General features: G+C 37.4%; 1 protein-coding gene across 4 annotated transcripts; it reads left to right on the top strand.

The window, feature by feature from the left end:
• Positions 1-15,698, top strand: LOC127809861 (ABC transporter B family member 26, chloroplastic). Of its 4 annotated transcripts, none has more exons than XM_052349002.1 (18): positions 1-545; positions 1,253-1,380; positions 2,682-2,724; positions 3,147-3,191; positions 3,327-3,449; positions 8,933-9,036; positions 9,631-9,685; positions 9,785-9,855; positions 10,084-10,186; positions 11,001-11,211; positions 12,057-12,130; positions 13,154-13,210; positions 13,293-13,367; positions 13,997-14,071; positions 14,150-14,431; positions 14,513-14,577; positions 14,650-14,710; positions 15,208-15,698. In XM_052349002.1, the coding sequence occupies exons 1-18, from the start codon at positions 81-83 to the stop codon at positions 15,286-15,288; spliced, it is 2,118 nt and encodes a 705-aa protein (XP_052204962.1). In that variant the 5' UTR covers positions 1-80; the 3' UTR covers positions 15,289-15,698. The 4 variants fall into 4 exon arrangements, with proteins under 4 accessions (XP_052204962.1, XP_052204963.1, XP_052204964.1 ...); XM_052349003.1 differs by having other exon boundaries at positions 361-545; positions 1,253-1,391; XM_052349004.1 differs by lacking the exon at positions 1-545 and adding an exon at positions 1,718-1,766 and having other exon boundaries at positions 1,256-1,380.
• The last annotated feature ends 190 nt before the right edge of the window (positions 15,699-15,888 follow it).

Here is a 15,888-nt window from a genome sequence, read left to right as displayed (position 1 = left end):
CAACTGCCGATTGGTCAGCCTGAAATCGCAGCTTTTTCCTCAACCCTTCAACTGGTTTCTAAACACACAGCTCATGCAAAATGGCTCTGTCGCTTTGCGACCTTCAAGCTCTTCCTTCTTCCTCCTTTCGCCCAAGACAAACCCATCTCAACATTCGTCCCAAAGCCCTCCGTTTCGCCGCCGAAACTAACTCGTCCTTCAATTTCTCATCGCTACGCCGCTATAACAACAGATTCGCCCGCATCTCTGCGCCAAAATCAGCTTCCCTGAATGGGTTTCTGGGGCAAAGTAATAACCCAGAAGAGTCGTCGGAAGAACTCCGGCGGAAAAGCAACGAGGAGTTATCCAATAGGCTCCTGAGGTGGGTGGTTTTTGTCAGATCAATTTTGCCCGGAGGGAGGTGGTGGAGCTTCCCCGAGCACGTCGAAGTTGCACTTACGGCCAAGCCTGTGACTCTGTTGCGGGCTCTTTCTCGGATGTGGGAGTTGATTTCTAAGGATCGATGGGTCATCTTTGCGGCTTTTACTTCCCTTATTATTACAGCTGTGAGTCCTTTTCTTTGTCTCTCTGTCGCTGAATTTGCAAGGACATAACTTGTTTGTTGAAATGTCAACTTGGTATTTATTGCCACTGTAAAGGGCCTTATTATTGATTACCCACAAATCCATTTTTTTCTGGATTGAGAATGAGTTCAAAACGTTAGATAAAGGCTGTTTGGGAAGTTTCCAAGAAAGCCGGACACCCGGACGTTGGTATAAGCTTCCAAGGAGTTCATCAATTTAGTAATTTTTCGTTAGTTATGGAGGAAAAACATTAAGGTTGTGCTTGGATTGAGGGATTTCAAATTATATTTCTTGGGTCCAAATCTAAATGTTTTCAACAATTATATAACTGGACAGTGGATTTGGAATTTCAAATTCTAAATGACATATGACTGGGTCAATGACCCTATCCTAATGCAACCTAATAAGAATTAAGGGATGGCCTCATCATGCTACATGATTCATTTTAATTGAACTTAAATGTTGAGCAAGAAATTGGCCCCTGGCCCTGCAGCAACGTTATTATATAATCTTGGTGTTGGTGTCTGTTGATGATGCTTGACATTTTTGATTTCAATGCAGCAACATTAATACATAAAAAAAGTATCATTTTCTTTTCCTTTTCTTTTTACTTCTTTTTCATGAAATAGTTGTTCACTTTCCATGTTCCATTTTAGTTGTCAATGCAACTGAATCATTTTGTGATACAGTTTTCAGAGATCTCGATACCACATTACCTGACAGCATCAATCTTTTCTGCGCAAAGTGGGGAGATAGCAGTCTTCCACCGGAATGTGCATCTTTTGATTCTACTCTGTCTCATTGCAGGAATTTGCAGGTTAACATATAGTATGATCAAAGATCCCTACTCAAAAGTGTTTGACAATGAGTGCATCTCTTTTATATCAGTGTTCTTTATAATTGATAGGTTTGATTTAAGATTACAACAGATATTCAGTTGTTGCTGCACTGCCCTGGATGCACGCCAACTTGGCTGTGGATCCTAATCTGTGCTTTAGCTGTGAACAACTCCTAATTGGAAAACTAAGAAAAAAGTGAAATGTGAGAAGTTTTGGTTTTGCATACTAAAAACTGTTTGAGCTTATACAGATTGCCTTTTACATAATTCCTATCTTCCGGCTAAGATACTGATGGGAAAAGCCTAATGTCATTAGGTTTATGTCTAGACGAGTGAGCCTATGACTACATGAACTGGTCTGAGAGGTAGGTGATTGCCAATTCCTTGGAAATATTAGCTGCATGCTTTCTTAATGTTTCCAGGTGTGGAACTATTGTTTCCTTTTATTGAAGTGGTACTGCGATATTGGTAGTCATTTAGTAGGGACATCAGATTAACTTTTATTTTCTCTCTCTTCATATACGTGTGAGTGTGTCTAGAGATTTGATGCTTCTTTGCAACAATAAGGCGAACAATTACAAGCCTTAATCCCACTAGTTGGGGAGATTTGGTGCTACTTTATGTGGAAAATTTTCTAGCTATCCTTGGCCATTTCTCTCAGTGGCACAAACGGTTTTGCTGATCAAAATTGTTCTTATGGTTTGTGAACTTGATTGTATAATTTCTGTAGCTACTGAAAATTAATGTTGTTAGCTTGATTAGAAATAAAAAACTGATCATTTACTTGATTAACTGTGTAACTATTCATTTGGTAAAATGATACATGAGAATAGGTTCCTAATATTGGACTTCTTTAGAATGGATTTTTGGTTGCTGGCCCTTTTGTACTGGGAAATTTATGATAGTGTTTGGAATATAAAAATGTAGGGTCAATTAACCGCCATATTAATTAGCTAGCCTGCATATTAAATAACATACAGGGAATGATCAAAACATGAATCGTTTACAAGCTCGCTGCAATAAATTTGGCATGATCCCATAATTTGGTGGGCTGTGTTAGACTCATGGAATTTATAGAATGAGGACCAGGATAGAGAAACATTTCCTCCCTTTCAATTTAAATTTGCAATCGTATGGCTTGCTACATGCATAAATGTATTTATCTAAACAAACTTTCTCTGTTTTATGTTTGTTTTTATGAAGTTTCCACTTGTTCTTCAGCCATCTGATTTAACAATATGAAAGCACTGATTGCATGCTCTTTTGCATTTGAAATACAGTGGCATACGAGGTTGCTGTTTTGGCATCGCAAATATGATTCTTGTAAGTTTATGTTCACAGTTTAAATTCTTAAAAATCTTTCTTTTATGACCAAGGGCATCAGATATATATGTTATAAATTTCTCAGGTGAGTGGTCTGGATGGAATAGGGATATAGAGGGCCTATGTGATTGTGTTACTTAGTTATTTGGCTAATTTCTAATTCAAAAAATGGCCAAGATATGTATTGTTATGATTCTGACATTGTCCATGTGGATGGTGTTATCAAATTGCAAAAAGTTTTAGTTTCTTTGAAGAATGTAGAACCAGTGAACTTATGTCAAATTGTCAATTGAATGTTTCCCAAACTACTTGGGATTGACCTCCCAACTCCATGGTGTGGTCCTTGTGCACTGGGTTGTTTTTTTTATTTCAAACGTTTAAGTGGATTCTTGATTTTCTTATCCTATCTTTACATTTTGCAGGTAAAGCGAATGAGGGAAACTTTATACTCCACTCTTCTTTACCAGGTTAAGTGTACACACACATGCATGTTATATAGTTCAATTCCTAATTTCCATGTGCATACTACAAGACAAACACAGTCTTCTGCCTGGATTTCTTGGTACATTGAATAATTTGCTTTTGTGTCACATTATTTGTAGGATATATCATATTTTGACGCCGAAACAGTTGGTGATTTGACTAGCAGACTTGGAGCAGATTGTCAGCAAGTGTCACGTGTTATTGGAAATGATCTTAATTTGATATTAAGGAATCTTCTTCAGGTTGCTTTTCTATCCTAAACATAAAGTCTCATTGATTGAAAATGTTGGAGAAGATAAAAGAAAAGAAAAATTGATTCAAAGCCGTGAATGAGTAGATAAGGAGACGAGGTTGTTATTAGAAAAGATTGGAAAAATTCAAACTAGGAGGATAGAGGAAAGAAAGGATGAAACAGTTTTCAAAACAAATGAGGGAATCCAAGTTCAAATTCATTCTAATCTGTAATGTATTGTTATTTAAATTTGTTGTAATCTATTCTTGTAATTTAGGAGAGTTTTTAGGATATATTTTATATATATAGTTCACCCTACGGATCAATGAAAAGTGAAGAACATTCATATTTCTCACATTTATTTTTCATGGTATCAGAGCCACATTGCAGACGTTTCCTTTTTACCTATGAAGTGTAGAATCCCTTAAGTCCATTGCTGAAACTCAATCAGCTAGTGAGACGTCTACTACTGTCTCTCTTCCAACAAGAAATACACAAGTTCCAGCTGCTCCAATTGCTATTGACAGCCACTCTCTCCAGATTATTTAGCATAAACTGAATGAAACCAACTTTAGAGAATGGTCCCAATCATTTCTGCTAGTAGTTCAGGGAAAAGGGAAGGTCGGTTATTTAACAGGAGCAGTTCCTAAGCCTAACACAAAATCAACAACCTATGGCGTTTGGGAGGCGGTGAATTTCATTGTCATGGCCTGGTTGGTCAATTCTATGGAGTTAAAAATTGGGAGAACTTACATGTCCTACAAGACATCTTAGGAAATTTGGGAAGTTATACGAGAAATATACTCAGATATATACTCAGATATGGAGAACCCTGCTCAATGTTTCCAGATTTGATCTACTGTTCGAATGACAAGGCAAGGTACTAATTCTGTTACTAAATATTACAACACTCTAACAGAATTGTGGCAGGAGATGGACTTATTCTATGAAATCACTTGGGAGTATTCTGAAGATGGAAGAAAGTATGACAAGATGATAGAAAATGAGAGAGTGTTTGATTTCCTTCTCGGCCTCAATTCTGATCTAGATGAAGTTAGAGGCAGATTACTTGGAACAAAGCCTTTCCCATCTATAAAGGAAGCTTTTGCAAAAGTTAGACGAGAAGAAAGCAGGAAGAAGGTGATGCAAACTGCATCAGGGTCTTCTAATAATGATGTATACACACAAACATCAACCCTGGTTACTTTATGGATGAAAACACCTAACACATCTGGAGGAGAGTCTTAGAAGGATAAACAGTGGTGTGACAACTGCAATAAGTCATACCATACAAGGGAGACGTGTTGGAAAATCCATGGAAAACTAACGAACTAGAAACCAAAGAACTAGGGGAAGGGGAATCAATCTGCCTATGTGGTAGAGGCTAAAGCTGGAAAACCAACTAATCTAACTTTATCGGCAGATCAGTTGGAAGTATTATGACAGTTGTTGAGTCAGACCAAGGTGATTAAATTTGAGGCCACAGATAATCCTAATCCGGTAGTATCTCTGGCCAAACAAGGTATATCTAGATACTCCTTAATCTCTCATAAATTCACTATAGACTGTTGGATAATAGATACAGGTAATTCGGATCACATGATCGGTTCACTTAAGGTGTTGTCAGACTATGAACCCTGTGATCAGGGTATAACTATTTTCATGGCTAATGGTACAACATCTATGGCTCAAGGAAAAGGACCAACTTCTGTGGTAGGCTTAATTCTAAAATCGGTGCTATATATGCTTGATTTAAAATGTAACTTGTTATCAATAAGCAAACTAACTAGAGATAGGAGTTGTTTGGTAATATTTTTTCCATCTTATTGTGAATTTCAGGATCTATCTTCGGGAAAGATGATTGACAGCATTGAGGAGAAAGGAGGTCTCTATCATATCTCAGGGCTTGGTCATTCTCTTGGATCTAGGTCACACATTCGATCCTCCTTGTTGACTATTTTAGATTTTGAAGTCATGTTATGGCACCAAGGTTTAGGGCATCTTAGCTTTAATTATCTTAGAGTTTTGTATCCTTCTCTTTTCAATAATAAAAGGAGCCATTCTTTTCATTGTGAACAATATATCCTTACTAAACAAACCAAAAGTTCACATCCAACTCATATCTATAAGCCTTTAAAGCCATTTTATCTGGTCCATAGTTACATTTGGGGACTAGCAAGGACTCCCAATTTAACTAACACTCGTTGGTTCATCACATTCATAGATGATCATACAAGAGTTAGCTGGGTGTTCTTCATGGAAGACAAATACGAAGCTTATAACTTCAAAAGGTTTCATCAAATGGTATAAAATGTTTTCCAATCCTCCATTCACGTGTTACGTTCAGACTATAGCTGGGAATATTTTTTCAATGGCTTCAACCATTATCTAACTAAGTATGGTATCATTCACCAAAACTCATGCCCTTACAATCCTTAGCAAAATGGGGTGGTAGAAAGAAAAAACCACCATCTTCTTGAGACTGCTAGGGCTATCATGTTCACTAATTCAGTGTCTAATTCCTACCAGGGAGAAGCAATTCTCACAACCTCATATCTCATTAATCGGCTTCCCTCCAAGGTTCTTGCATTCAGGACTCCCTTAAGCGTTTTTCTTGACTTCTATCCTCATCATACTCGAGTCTTGAATTCCCTTTCCTCGAAAGTTTTTGGATGCATCGTCTTTGTATACAAGTACCAACCTTCTCAATCCGAACTTGAACCTAAAGCCCTCAAATGCATATTTGTGGCTATTCTCCTACTCAACAAGGATATAAGTGCTATAGCCCTTGTACCCGATGCTTTATTGTGTCTCGTGATGCCTTTTTTTTTTTTAGCATCAACCAGTTTTTTCCCATATTCCTTTACAGGGGGGCACACCTAGCACAGAGCAATATTGGGACTCCACCATATCTCTTCCTACTTCTTCACCTCCTGCCTTTCATTCTACTTCCCTACCTTCTACGGTTTTTGCTACTGAACCTGTTCTTGAACCAATCCCTATTTCTACCCAAAGCTTGGTGCCTTATCAAGGGGGAGATTAGGACAACTAGATCCAGGATGATTAGGCTTCTGACAAACCACCATTGGTTTATTCTAGAAGGCCTCGTGATCCTCAACCAGGCCCATTGTCTAATCCAGAGATAAGTTTAGATGCTGGTGCTGTGGAAAGGTTGGAATATAAAGGATTTGATGACCTAGATATCTCAATAGCACTAAGGAAAGGGGTGAGATCATGTACCAAACACCCTATTTCCAATTATTTGGGGTATTCACGCCTATCTCCTCAGTTCAGGGCTTTTACTATTAGCATTGGTGATATTGTGATCCCTAGAGATATATATTATGCATTACAGGATGAAAAATGGAAGGCAACATTTATGGAAGAGATGCAGGCTTTAGAAACCCAATGGCACTTGGGATATCGTGAGAGTACCCGATGGCAAAAAATTGTGGGCAACAAGTGGGTATTTACTGTGAAGTACAAGTCAAATAGGAGTATTGACACACAAGCTCAAGGACTTGACTATGGGGAAACTTTTGCCCCAGTAGCCAAGCTGAATTCTATCCGTTCATTGGTTGTCAATCTAGATTGGAAATTACACTAGCTGGATATCAAGAATGTTTTCTTGAATGGTGAACTAGAAGAAGATATTTATATGAGGATATCACCTGGCTTTGAGACGGAGGATACAAGGGGGACAATATGTAAACTAAAGAAGTTACTATATGGCCTTAAACAGTCCCTTAGGGCATGGTTCAAAAGATTTAGTGATACTCTAAACAAGCTTGGATACAAGCTAGGGCATGCAAACCATACCTTATTAATAAAACTTGAAGCAGATGGAAGAAAAACAATCCTTATTGTGTATGTGGATGATATTATCACCATAGGGGATAACAACCAAGAAGTTGAGAATCTCAAGAAGCAACTAAGGAATGTATTTGAAGTAAAAGACTTAGGTGAATTGAGATATTTCCTTGGAATGGAAGTGGCTAGAAGAAAAGAAGGTATTTTCATATCCCAAAGGAAGCACGCATTAGATTTGTTAAAGGAAACATGCAAACTTGGGTGTAAACCTACTAGTACTCCTTTAGAACCCAATTGGTAAAGAAGACAACAGAGGTGAATACCAAGTGGATAAGGGAAGATACCAATGCCTAGTAAGAAAACTAATCTACTTATCTCTTACTTGTCTTGACATTGCATATGCTGTAAGTATCATTACTTAATTCATGCACTCACATTCAAAAAGACATCTTGAGGATTGTTATTTAGAAAGAGCCAAGACAAGGACATTAGTGGATATGTAGATGCAGATTGGGTTGGATCCATTGAGGATAGCAAATCTATATCAGGATATCGTACTAAACTATGGGGGAACTCGGTTACGTGGAAAAGCAAGATGCAATCCATAGTGGCTTGTAGCAATGCAGAAGTAGAGTATAGAGCCATTGCTCAAGGCATATGCGAGGTTATTTGGTTAGAAAAGTTGATGAAGGATCTTAACATACCTATATCCTCTCCAAAACAGCTCTATAGTGATAGTAAGTTGACAATAAGTATTGCAAATAATTCGGTGCAACATGACTGGATGAAACATGTAAAAATTGACCGACATTTTGTCAAATAAAAGATTGAGAGTGGAGATATAAGCCTTTCTTATGTTCCTACTGAGTTTCAAGAGGCAGACATCCTATCTAAAGCCATGTAGAAATAAGGTTTTGAATCAATTAGGCAAATTGATAATGATGGATATTTATTCACTAGCTTGAGGGGGAGTGTTGGAGAAGATAAACGAAAAGAAAAATTCATTCAAAGTTGTGAATGAGTAGATAAGGAGATGAGGTTGTTATGAGAAATGATTGGAAAAGTTCAAATTAAGGTAGTGTTTGTTAACGAAGATATAGATCGAAAAAGGTAAGATATGGAAAGTATTCAAGACTTTTGTATTTTCCAATGTGTTTGTTAAATTTATCTGGCAACCCTTGAAAAAGAAGTCGCGTGGCTTCTTATCTGGCATTTTCTAGATATGCTTCTCTCCCCCCCTCTAGATAAGCATATATTGGACCTTATAAATAAGAAAAAATAACGCATATGTCCTCTAGTGCATTCCAAAAAATTTAACAAATAATTTGATAAAAATCTTGGAATGCTTCTCAGCCTTATCTTGTCCATTCCATATTTTGGTCCGAAAAGTATTCCAACCTTATCTTACTCATTTTAACAAACGCTACCTAAGAGGATAAAGGAAAGAAAGGATGAAGCAATTTTCAAAACAGATGAGGCAATCCAAGTTCAAATTCATTCTAATTTGTAATGTTTTGTTATTTAAATTTGTTGTAATCTATTTCTGTAATTTAGGAGAGTTTTAGGATATTTTTTGTATATATAGTTCACCCTATGGATCAATGAAAAGTGAGGAAGAACATTCATATTTCTCCCATTTATTTTTCAGAAAATAGAGTATCTCATTTTAATTTGCCTTTTCAGGGGATAGGTGCACTGGTTTACTTGTTGATTTTATCATGGCCACTTGGATTATGTACATTGGCAATATGCTCTGCTCTCTCAGCCATTATGCTGTTATACGGCCAGTAAGATCTTCTATAATTCTGCTGTGTATGTTTATGCTATTTTCTTTGTTTTTAAAAGAATGAAAAAAATAAAACTTGTGGATGATGCCTTGGAATTGAATGGGATAAGCTACATCCCAATTAAGGCATATTAAAAATAAACTAGGTGTTTGGTAAGGGAAAAGTAAAGAGCTAAGCCATTTGAGGTAACATAAGAAACCAAAACTAAAGAGCTACTTTTCATGGCGAACAATATACTAGGATAGCCTCCCAACTCCCTCCTCTCCCCTACCCAAAAATAAAAAGTCCGAAAAAAGATAAGAGAAAGTGCTTGTATTAAACTCCCTTAAATATGAGGAACTCACAAAAACAAGGTTTAGAGGGAACAAAATTGGGGTGCTCATCATGAAGCCCATTCTTATGCAGGTAGCATGAACAACCTTGAGAGTCAATGGCTTAAATCAATTTACTTCTTGATTAATGGTTGGATTAACACTTAGCTCAAAGCCCTTGTTTTGAACTAGTGAATGGTGTCCAAGATTGTTACTTTGCCTTTAGACTGTTGAGGTCCATTGCTGTGCTCGGGTCCTGCACTTATTCTATGTTCCTTTATAGGTACCAGAAGAAAGCAGCAAAGTTGATTCAAGAATTCACTGCTTCTGCCAATGATGTATGATTGAAATACTAATTTTTATTATATATAGTGAGATGAATGACACATGAATACGTGGAGTGTCTCAAAATCAAAATTGTTCTTCAAATGATATAGGTTGCTCAGGAGACATTCTCTTTGATGAGAACTGTTCGAGTGTATGGAACTGAGAAACAAGAACTTGGCAGGTAGAACATGCATATGATGAACTTTTTTTTGTTTGTTAAAAGCATGTTCAGAATCCTTCTTATCGTAATCTGTTCAACAGAACAGAAGAAGTCTTGTTATTGATAGATAAGACTGGCTAAACAGAAACCATGTGGCTGACCCCACCTAATGGGATTGAGGCTTATGTATTATTGTTGTTGTACGTGTAACTGCTGTGACATAAATTAAGTTGCTGCTGTTGTGGATAGGTACCAGCAGTGGCTGGGAAAGTTGGCTGATGTAAGCTTGCGGCAAAGTGCAGCATACGGACTTTGGAATCTTAGTTTTAACACACTTTATCACTCAACACAGGTCTGAGTCCTTTCTGAATGTCAAGTTGATATAATTTCCTACTAATGATTATAACATTTTAATCAATTATTATCTTATTCTATTTATGGAGGGAGCTAGTTAGTAACGTGGAGTTATTCTGGGTAATTTGATAGCCTGCTTGGTTTGATATATCTTGACACCGATTTTAGCATTTTTAGCCTAGGAATAGTTAGGTTTTGGTTTGTGGATGACCATCGAAACACTTGGATGTGAGGTGGGCTCCCATTGTAAGCCTTTTGCGGCCCTGGGAAAAGCTGTCTATGCATGTAAAATAGTGTTTGTCCTCGAAACTTTCTCCTTCCTATGCAGCACATGCATGACACTTCTATTTATAAGATTCAAAATGCAATCCAGAAGAATAATTAAAGTTGCCGTAACTAAAAGAAGAATAACCAAAGTTGGCTCATCGAGCATATTATGTTTCCAATTTAGAATTACTAACTTAAAAGGATTTGCATTCTCTAAGAAGTACAGGCACTTCTACAAAGATGCCACCATGTTGGAGCTTGTGTTTGACAACAACACTTAGCTTAACACTTGATCTCGAATAGGCTCTAAAGTGTTGTCCCTCCACTCACCTGACATCCTTTTGATCTTGAGGTTTTTAATTTTTTAATTTCTTTTTTGAATTGATTCTTGCTTTAGTGTCAAATGGAAAATTTTGAAGTCTGTTGCAGATTATATGCCATCCATAAATGCTTCAGTGGATATAATTCATACCATCAAAACTGCCTTCTGCATTGTGATTTTTAGAGTTAACTTCCTGCTTTATTTTTTATACCTGATTTTATAGGTAATTGCTGTGCTGATAGGAGGAGTATCTATTCTGCATGGTCAAATAACAGCAGAGCAATTGACAAAGTTCATATTGTACAGTGAATGGCTTATCTTTTCAACTTGGTGGGTGGGGGACAGTTTGTCATCATTGATGCAGTCTGTTGGGGCAAGTGAAAAAGTCTTCCAGTTAATGGATCTCTTTCCCAGTGATCAGTTCCTAGCTCGAGGCAAGCACCGTTGGACCTTCTTAATGCAGAGAAGTCTTGAACTTCTTGATGGCATAGAACTAATTTTTAATTACTTCTATATTCTGTTAGATACTTTTAACAACTGAAATCCTTCTTGGTTTATAATGCTTTAGCTTCATTTTTTGTCGATTTCTGACCATTTAAACTTGTGCACCACAATTAGAAGATACTATCTGCTATTTAAGATTATTCACTAAAAGAGCTTTCCATATTTTTTTTTCTGGTGTACAATCTTTTTCCGTGTGATGACTGTGTGTGTATATTGCTTGTATCTGCTAAAATGATTATTTAAATGAGCCTGAAAAAAGGATCCACTCAAATTTTGCTGAATGTCATTGTGGTTCATTTTCAACTTTTCAAATCTATTCTTGAACGATGTTGTTACAGAAAGCCTTCTAGTGGGCTAGACAGCAAGGAATTTTCTCTAAAGTCACTAAATCAACCCCACTTAGGATGTCTTTTTATTGGACACAATAAATAGCAAAATATAGGTATGTAGGTTCTTGATATTTTGAGGAGAACCAGGAATAAAATGAGAAAATGGGGGAAACATTCCTTTTAAGGTTGAAGACCACCAAACTGAATATAGACCTAAAGGTGCATCCATCAAGATACAGCTGATGGACCCTCATCCTTTTGCATTGTTATTTACACCTCATTTTTCTGTAATGTGACTGTAGATTTTTCTTATTAGTTGGTGTGTTCACTCAGCGAGGACATTGCTTTGTTTTTACGGTCCCTTTTTGCCATTCTTTTCCTTGCATGCTATGATTTCCAATCTATTCTGTTTCGTAAATTGGGTATTGGATGTCAAAATATTGCAGGATTAAAGTTGCAAAGGCTGATGGGACATATTGAATTTGTGAATGTATCTTTTTATTATCCTTCAAGAGCAATGGTACACTTCTAGTCTTCAATGTTTTATGTTTTGAGTTTGAAACTCTAAGAAATGTGTGTTTTTCTACTCCATGTTTCTTGTCATTTGCAAGTTTCCTGTTGGAGAAAGGTGCTACATTCATGACATATTTAACTTAATGCTACTTGGCTCTTCTAGTGTATGTATCAGGCTGTTAGCCCATTTTTGCAGATGCCTGATATATACCCACTATTACACACCTATCTTGGCAAGATGGTACCAAACTTGGTCCACAGTTAGACTTGCCTCTGAAAGAGAAGAAACAAATTCTGTTTCTAGAGAAGTTAGTTACTTCATAATTTCTGCTATTGAAAAGACTGAATTTTCCATTGAAAGTTGAAACCACCTTTGTGAATTATAACCTCTATATTGGGTCCTAGTACAACCATATATCACTCAGTGTATTTTCCCACTTCCGAGGTCAGCAGTGAACTGGGGTAATCTAGCAAAACAATACGAGGTTATCCATTGTCCTATACTTCTGGATTAGTGGAAAAATGGTTTCCCATTCCCACTTCATAGTCCACACTTATCCATTTGGAAGGTGGCACTGGTTAAATATGCTCCAGATTATGTACTCATGTTTCTTAATGAAACTGATACTTGAGCAAATGTCTGGGAATGCCATTCCATGCACCTAGGCAGCCATACTGCACATTTTTAAGCACATATTATTATGTGTGTCTAGATGAACTTTTATGTCAAGCTGACTAGTCTGAACTTTTCCCCATCAAGCAATTTTGGTTTGATCCCACAAGGTTTGCCAATGCTAACGTGTATAGTGTCCAATTTTCTGAGGGAAACAAGACTTCACTATTTCCTTGCATATCAATAATGATATTGTGCAGTCTTGTGACATTGACACTTAACATTGTTAAATCCATCTTCTATTGGTGTTTGCTTTTCTCCAATACCATTAAACTGTCTTGTAAAATTACATTTTATGTTCACTTAATAACTCTTTGGGTGATACTAAAATAATTGATATTTTCATCATTTGAACAGGTACCTGTATTAAAACAAGTAAATATCTCAGTGCATCCTAATGAAGTGATTGCAATTGTAAGAAAGTAGATTTCCTTTTGTTGCTGTTTCTTACATAACAACCATGAGTACCAAACTAATTTATTTCAATTTTTTTTAGGTTGGCCTTAGTGGTAGTGGTAAAAGCACTATCGTAAACCTTCTGCTTCGTCTTTATGAGCCAACAAGTGGTCAGGTAAGACTTTTACCATTTGCTGGACAATAGACATCTTGTTATAGAATAAATGAAAATGAATAATGGAATTCTTTTTTAATAAGCAGTTCCTACTGAGTAAACATTGTTGACATGATTAGAGGCCATGCTTAAAAAGCACTAGAAATAGCAGATTTAGGTTTAACCATCTCAGTTTCTGGTCTATAGTTATTTAATAGACGTTGGAGGATTCCATGCAGAACTCAATCCATTTAGTCAGGAAATCCAGCAGACTAGCTTTTTGTTATGAAAAAAATCAATATGAGTCTTGTTCTCAGAAGCATGACCCATTGATACAAAATTTTAAATTGGAGGGGGCGGGAAAGAGAGACTAGCTGGGGCCTTGTTTCTTTATGTTGGCATCATCATTTTCTTCAAAAATTCTTTTTAACAGTTGACACTACATTGTCAATAATTTCTTTCTTTATGACTGGCACTGCAGTCTGCATCTCTTTCAATTTATGTCACTTCATTATCATTCTTAAAAAAATTCCTTGTTCCTTCATGACTAGCCTGGCATGCTATTCTTTTCTTGTTTTTATTCAGTTATATATTGCAGAAATGTTCATTACTAACATCTTTTGCAACTGCATCATATTTTAAATTTATAGATTTTAATTGATGGATTCCCTCTCAAAGAAATGGATGTCAAGTGGCTCAGGGAAAGAATTGGATATGTGGGACAGGTTCTGCTTGTTAACTTCTAGCTCCTTCATCCAAGCTTGTGTTAAGTCTTTTTCCTTAATTTTGAAAGTCTGCAATAGGAACCTCGACTTTTCCGGATGGACATCAGTTCAAACATCAGATATGGATGTAACCGAGATATTAAGCAGGAGGACGTTGAATGGGCTGCCAAGCAGGCATATGCTCACGGCTTCATCTTATCCCTGCCTGATGGTTATGAAACAATTGTTGATGATGATTTACTCAGTGGAGGACAAAAGCAACGAATTGCAATTGCCCGTGCTATTCTTAGGGACCCAACCATTTTGATCTTTGATGAAGCGACTAGTGCTCTAGATGCAGAGAGTGAACATTATGTTAAGGTAGCTACACCCATCATAAACCGAAACCGTCAAACATGGGAACTCAAATCACTGACTTTTGTTATTTCCCACTATATGTAGGGGGTCCTTCGCGCTGTCAGGAATGACCAGGAGAGTAAGAGAACCGTCATAGTAATTGCACACAGGTGCGTGCTTCTGTACTCTGCATTTGAGAATATTCACAAAAAAGTTGTACAACATGATTCCTTTTTCCGCAGGCTGTCCACAATACAAGCTGCTGACCGGATAGTGGTAATGGATGGTGGTCAAATTGTTGAGGTGTGCCCTCTGATTTTTTGATTTCTACATTGAACCATAGATAATACCTATATATTCTGATGACAACAAATGGGGGGCGCATCCGAGTCGCCTTTACATAGTAGACCCTGGATAATTACCATATAATCGACTCTGATATTATAATGTTTTTTTTTTATGTATTATCTATTCTAAAGTTTAAAAGCAGACAATCTCAGAAAAATGGTCACATTTCGCCCTTTGCCATGGAAATCAGAGCCTAGTAGGTTTAGAAAGTCTTCATACTGTTGTTAAATGGCTAGTAGCATGATCTAGAAGAGCCGACCCCATCTGGTAGGATTAAGGCTTGTAGTTGTTCTTATACCGTTAGCATGTCATGATACTCTTTGCTGTATGTCCTCTTGCAGCATTGGCTATTCTGATATTTAGTAGACAAATAAGCAGACGGGGCACCACGCAAATTCCTGGCTAGGAACTTACCGGCATAATACTGATTTAATGTTGTATCCTCCATGCAGATGGGCAACCACACAGAGCTTCTCTCCAAGGACGGACTGTATGCGCGACTAACCAAGAGACAAGCCGATGCTGTGGCATGATGGAATGTCTCGATGCATGGATGTTCCTATATTATCCATATTCGCCTTCAGAGGCATGGAAACGGATGGCATTATGGTGGCGAAACAGCACCTTTCCACCTGCGACACGTACATTAGCGCCAGTACGGCAACTACATCCGAAGCTTTTCAGTAGTAGAGGACACAAAGAAGCAGCGGCATTGTTTCCATGCCATTCAAGCTCTAACATATACTTCCCATTCTGTTATAACTGTTGGGAGAAAGCAGGACCCTAAACTGGGTACTGCACATTGATTGTGTAATTTTTTACCTCTATGTTGCAGGCACAGCCTCAATAGAACATCGATTCTTTACACCCTGTTATTGTACTGCGGAACTACAAAAACAACAAATATGATAAGAAGATTCGAAGGTGGCACTAATTTCAACCCCCCCCTTGTCTCTCTGCTTGTTGGTTCCTTTCTTGCTCCCTTTTCCTGCACACTACCCCCCTCCCCCGGGCGCCTGTTTAATTTCCCAAAATGGAGAGGCAGTTCCTGCAATTAAGCCTTACGTCAGGGCGATTAGTGTAATTTGTAAAAGTTAATCCGAAGGTAAAATAACAAATATGAACAAAGGTGG

Source organism: Diospyros lotus, chromosome 9 (genome assembly GCF_014633365.1).
Source record: "Diospyros lotus cultivar Yz01 chromosome 9, ASM1463336v1, whole genome shotgun sequence".
NCBI lineage: Eukaryota > Viridiplantae > Streptophyta > Magnoliopsida > Ericales > Ebenaceae > Diospyros > Diospyros lotus.
The sequence above is the reverse complement of the archived record's forward strand: the minus strand, read 5'-3'. Positions and strand labels throughout refer to the sequence as shown.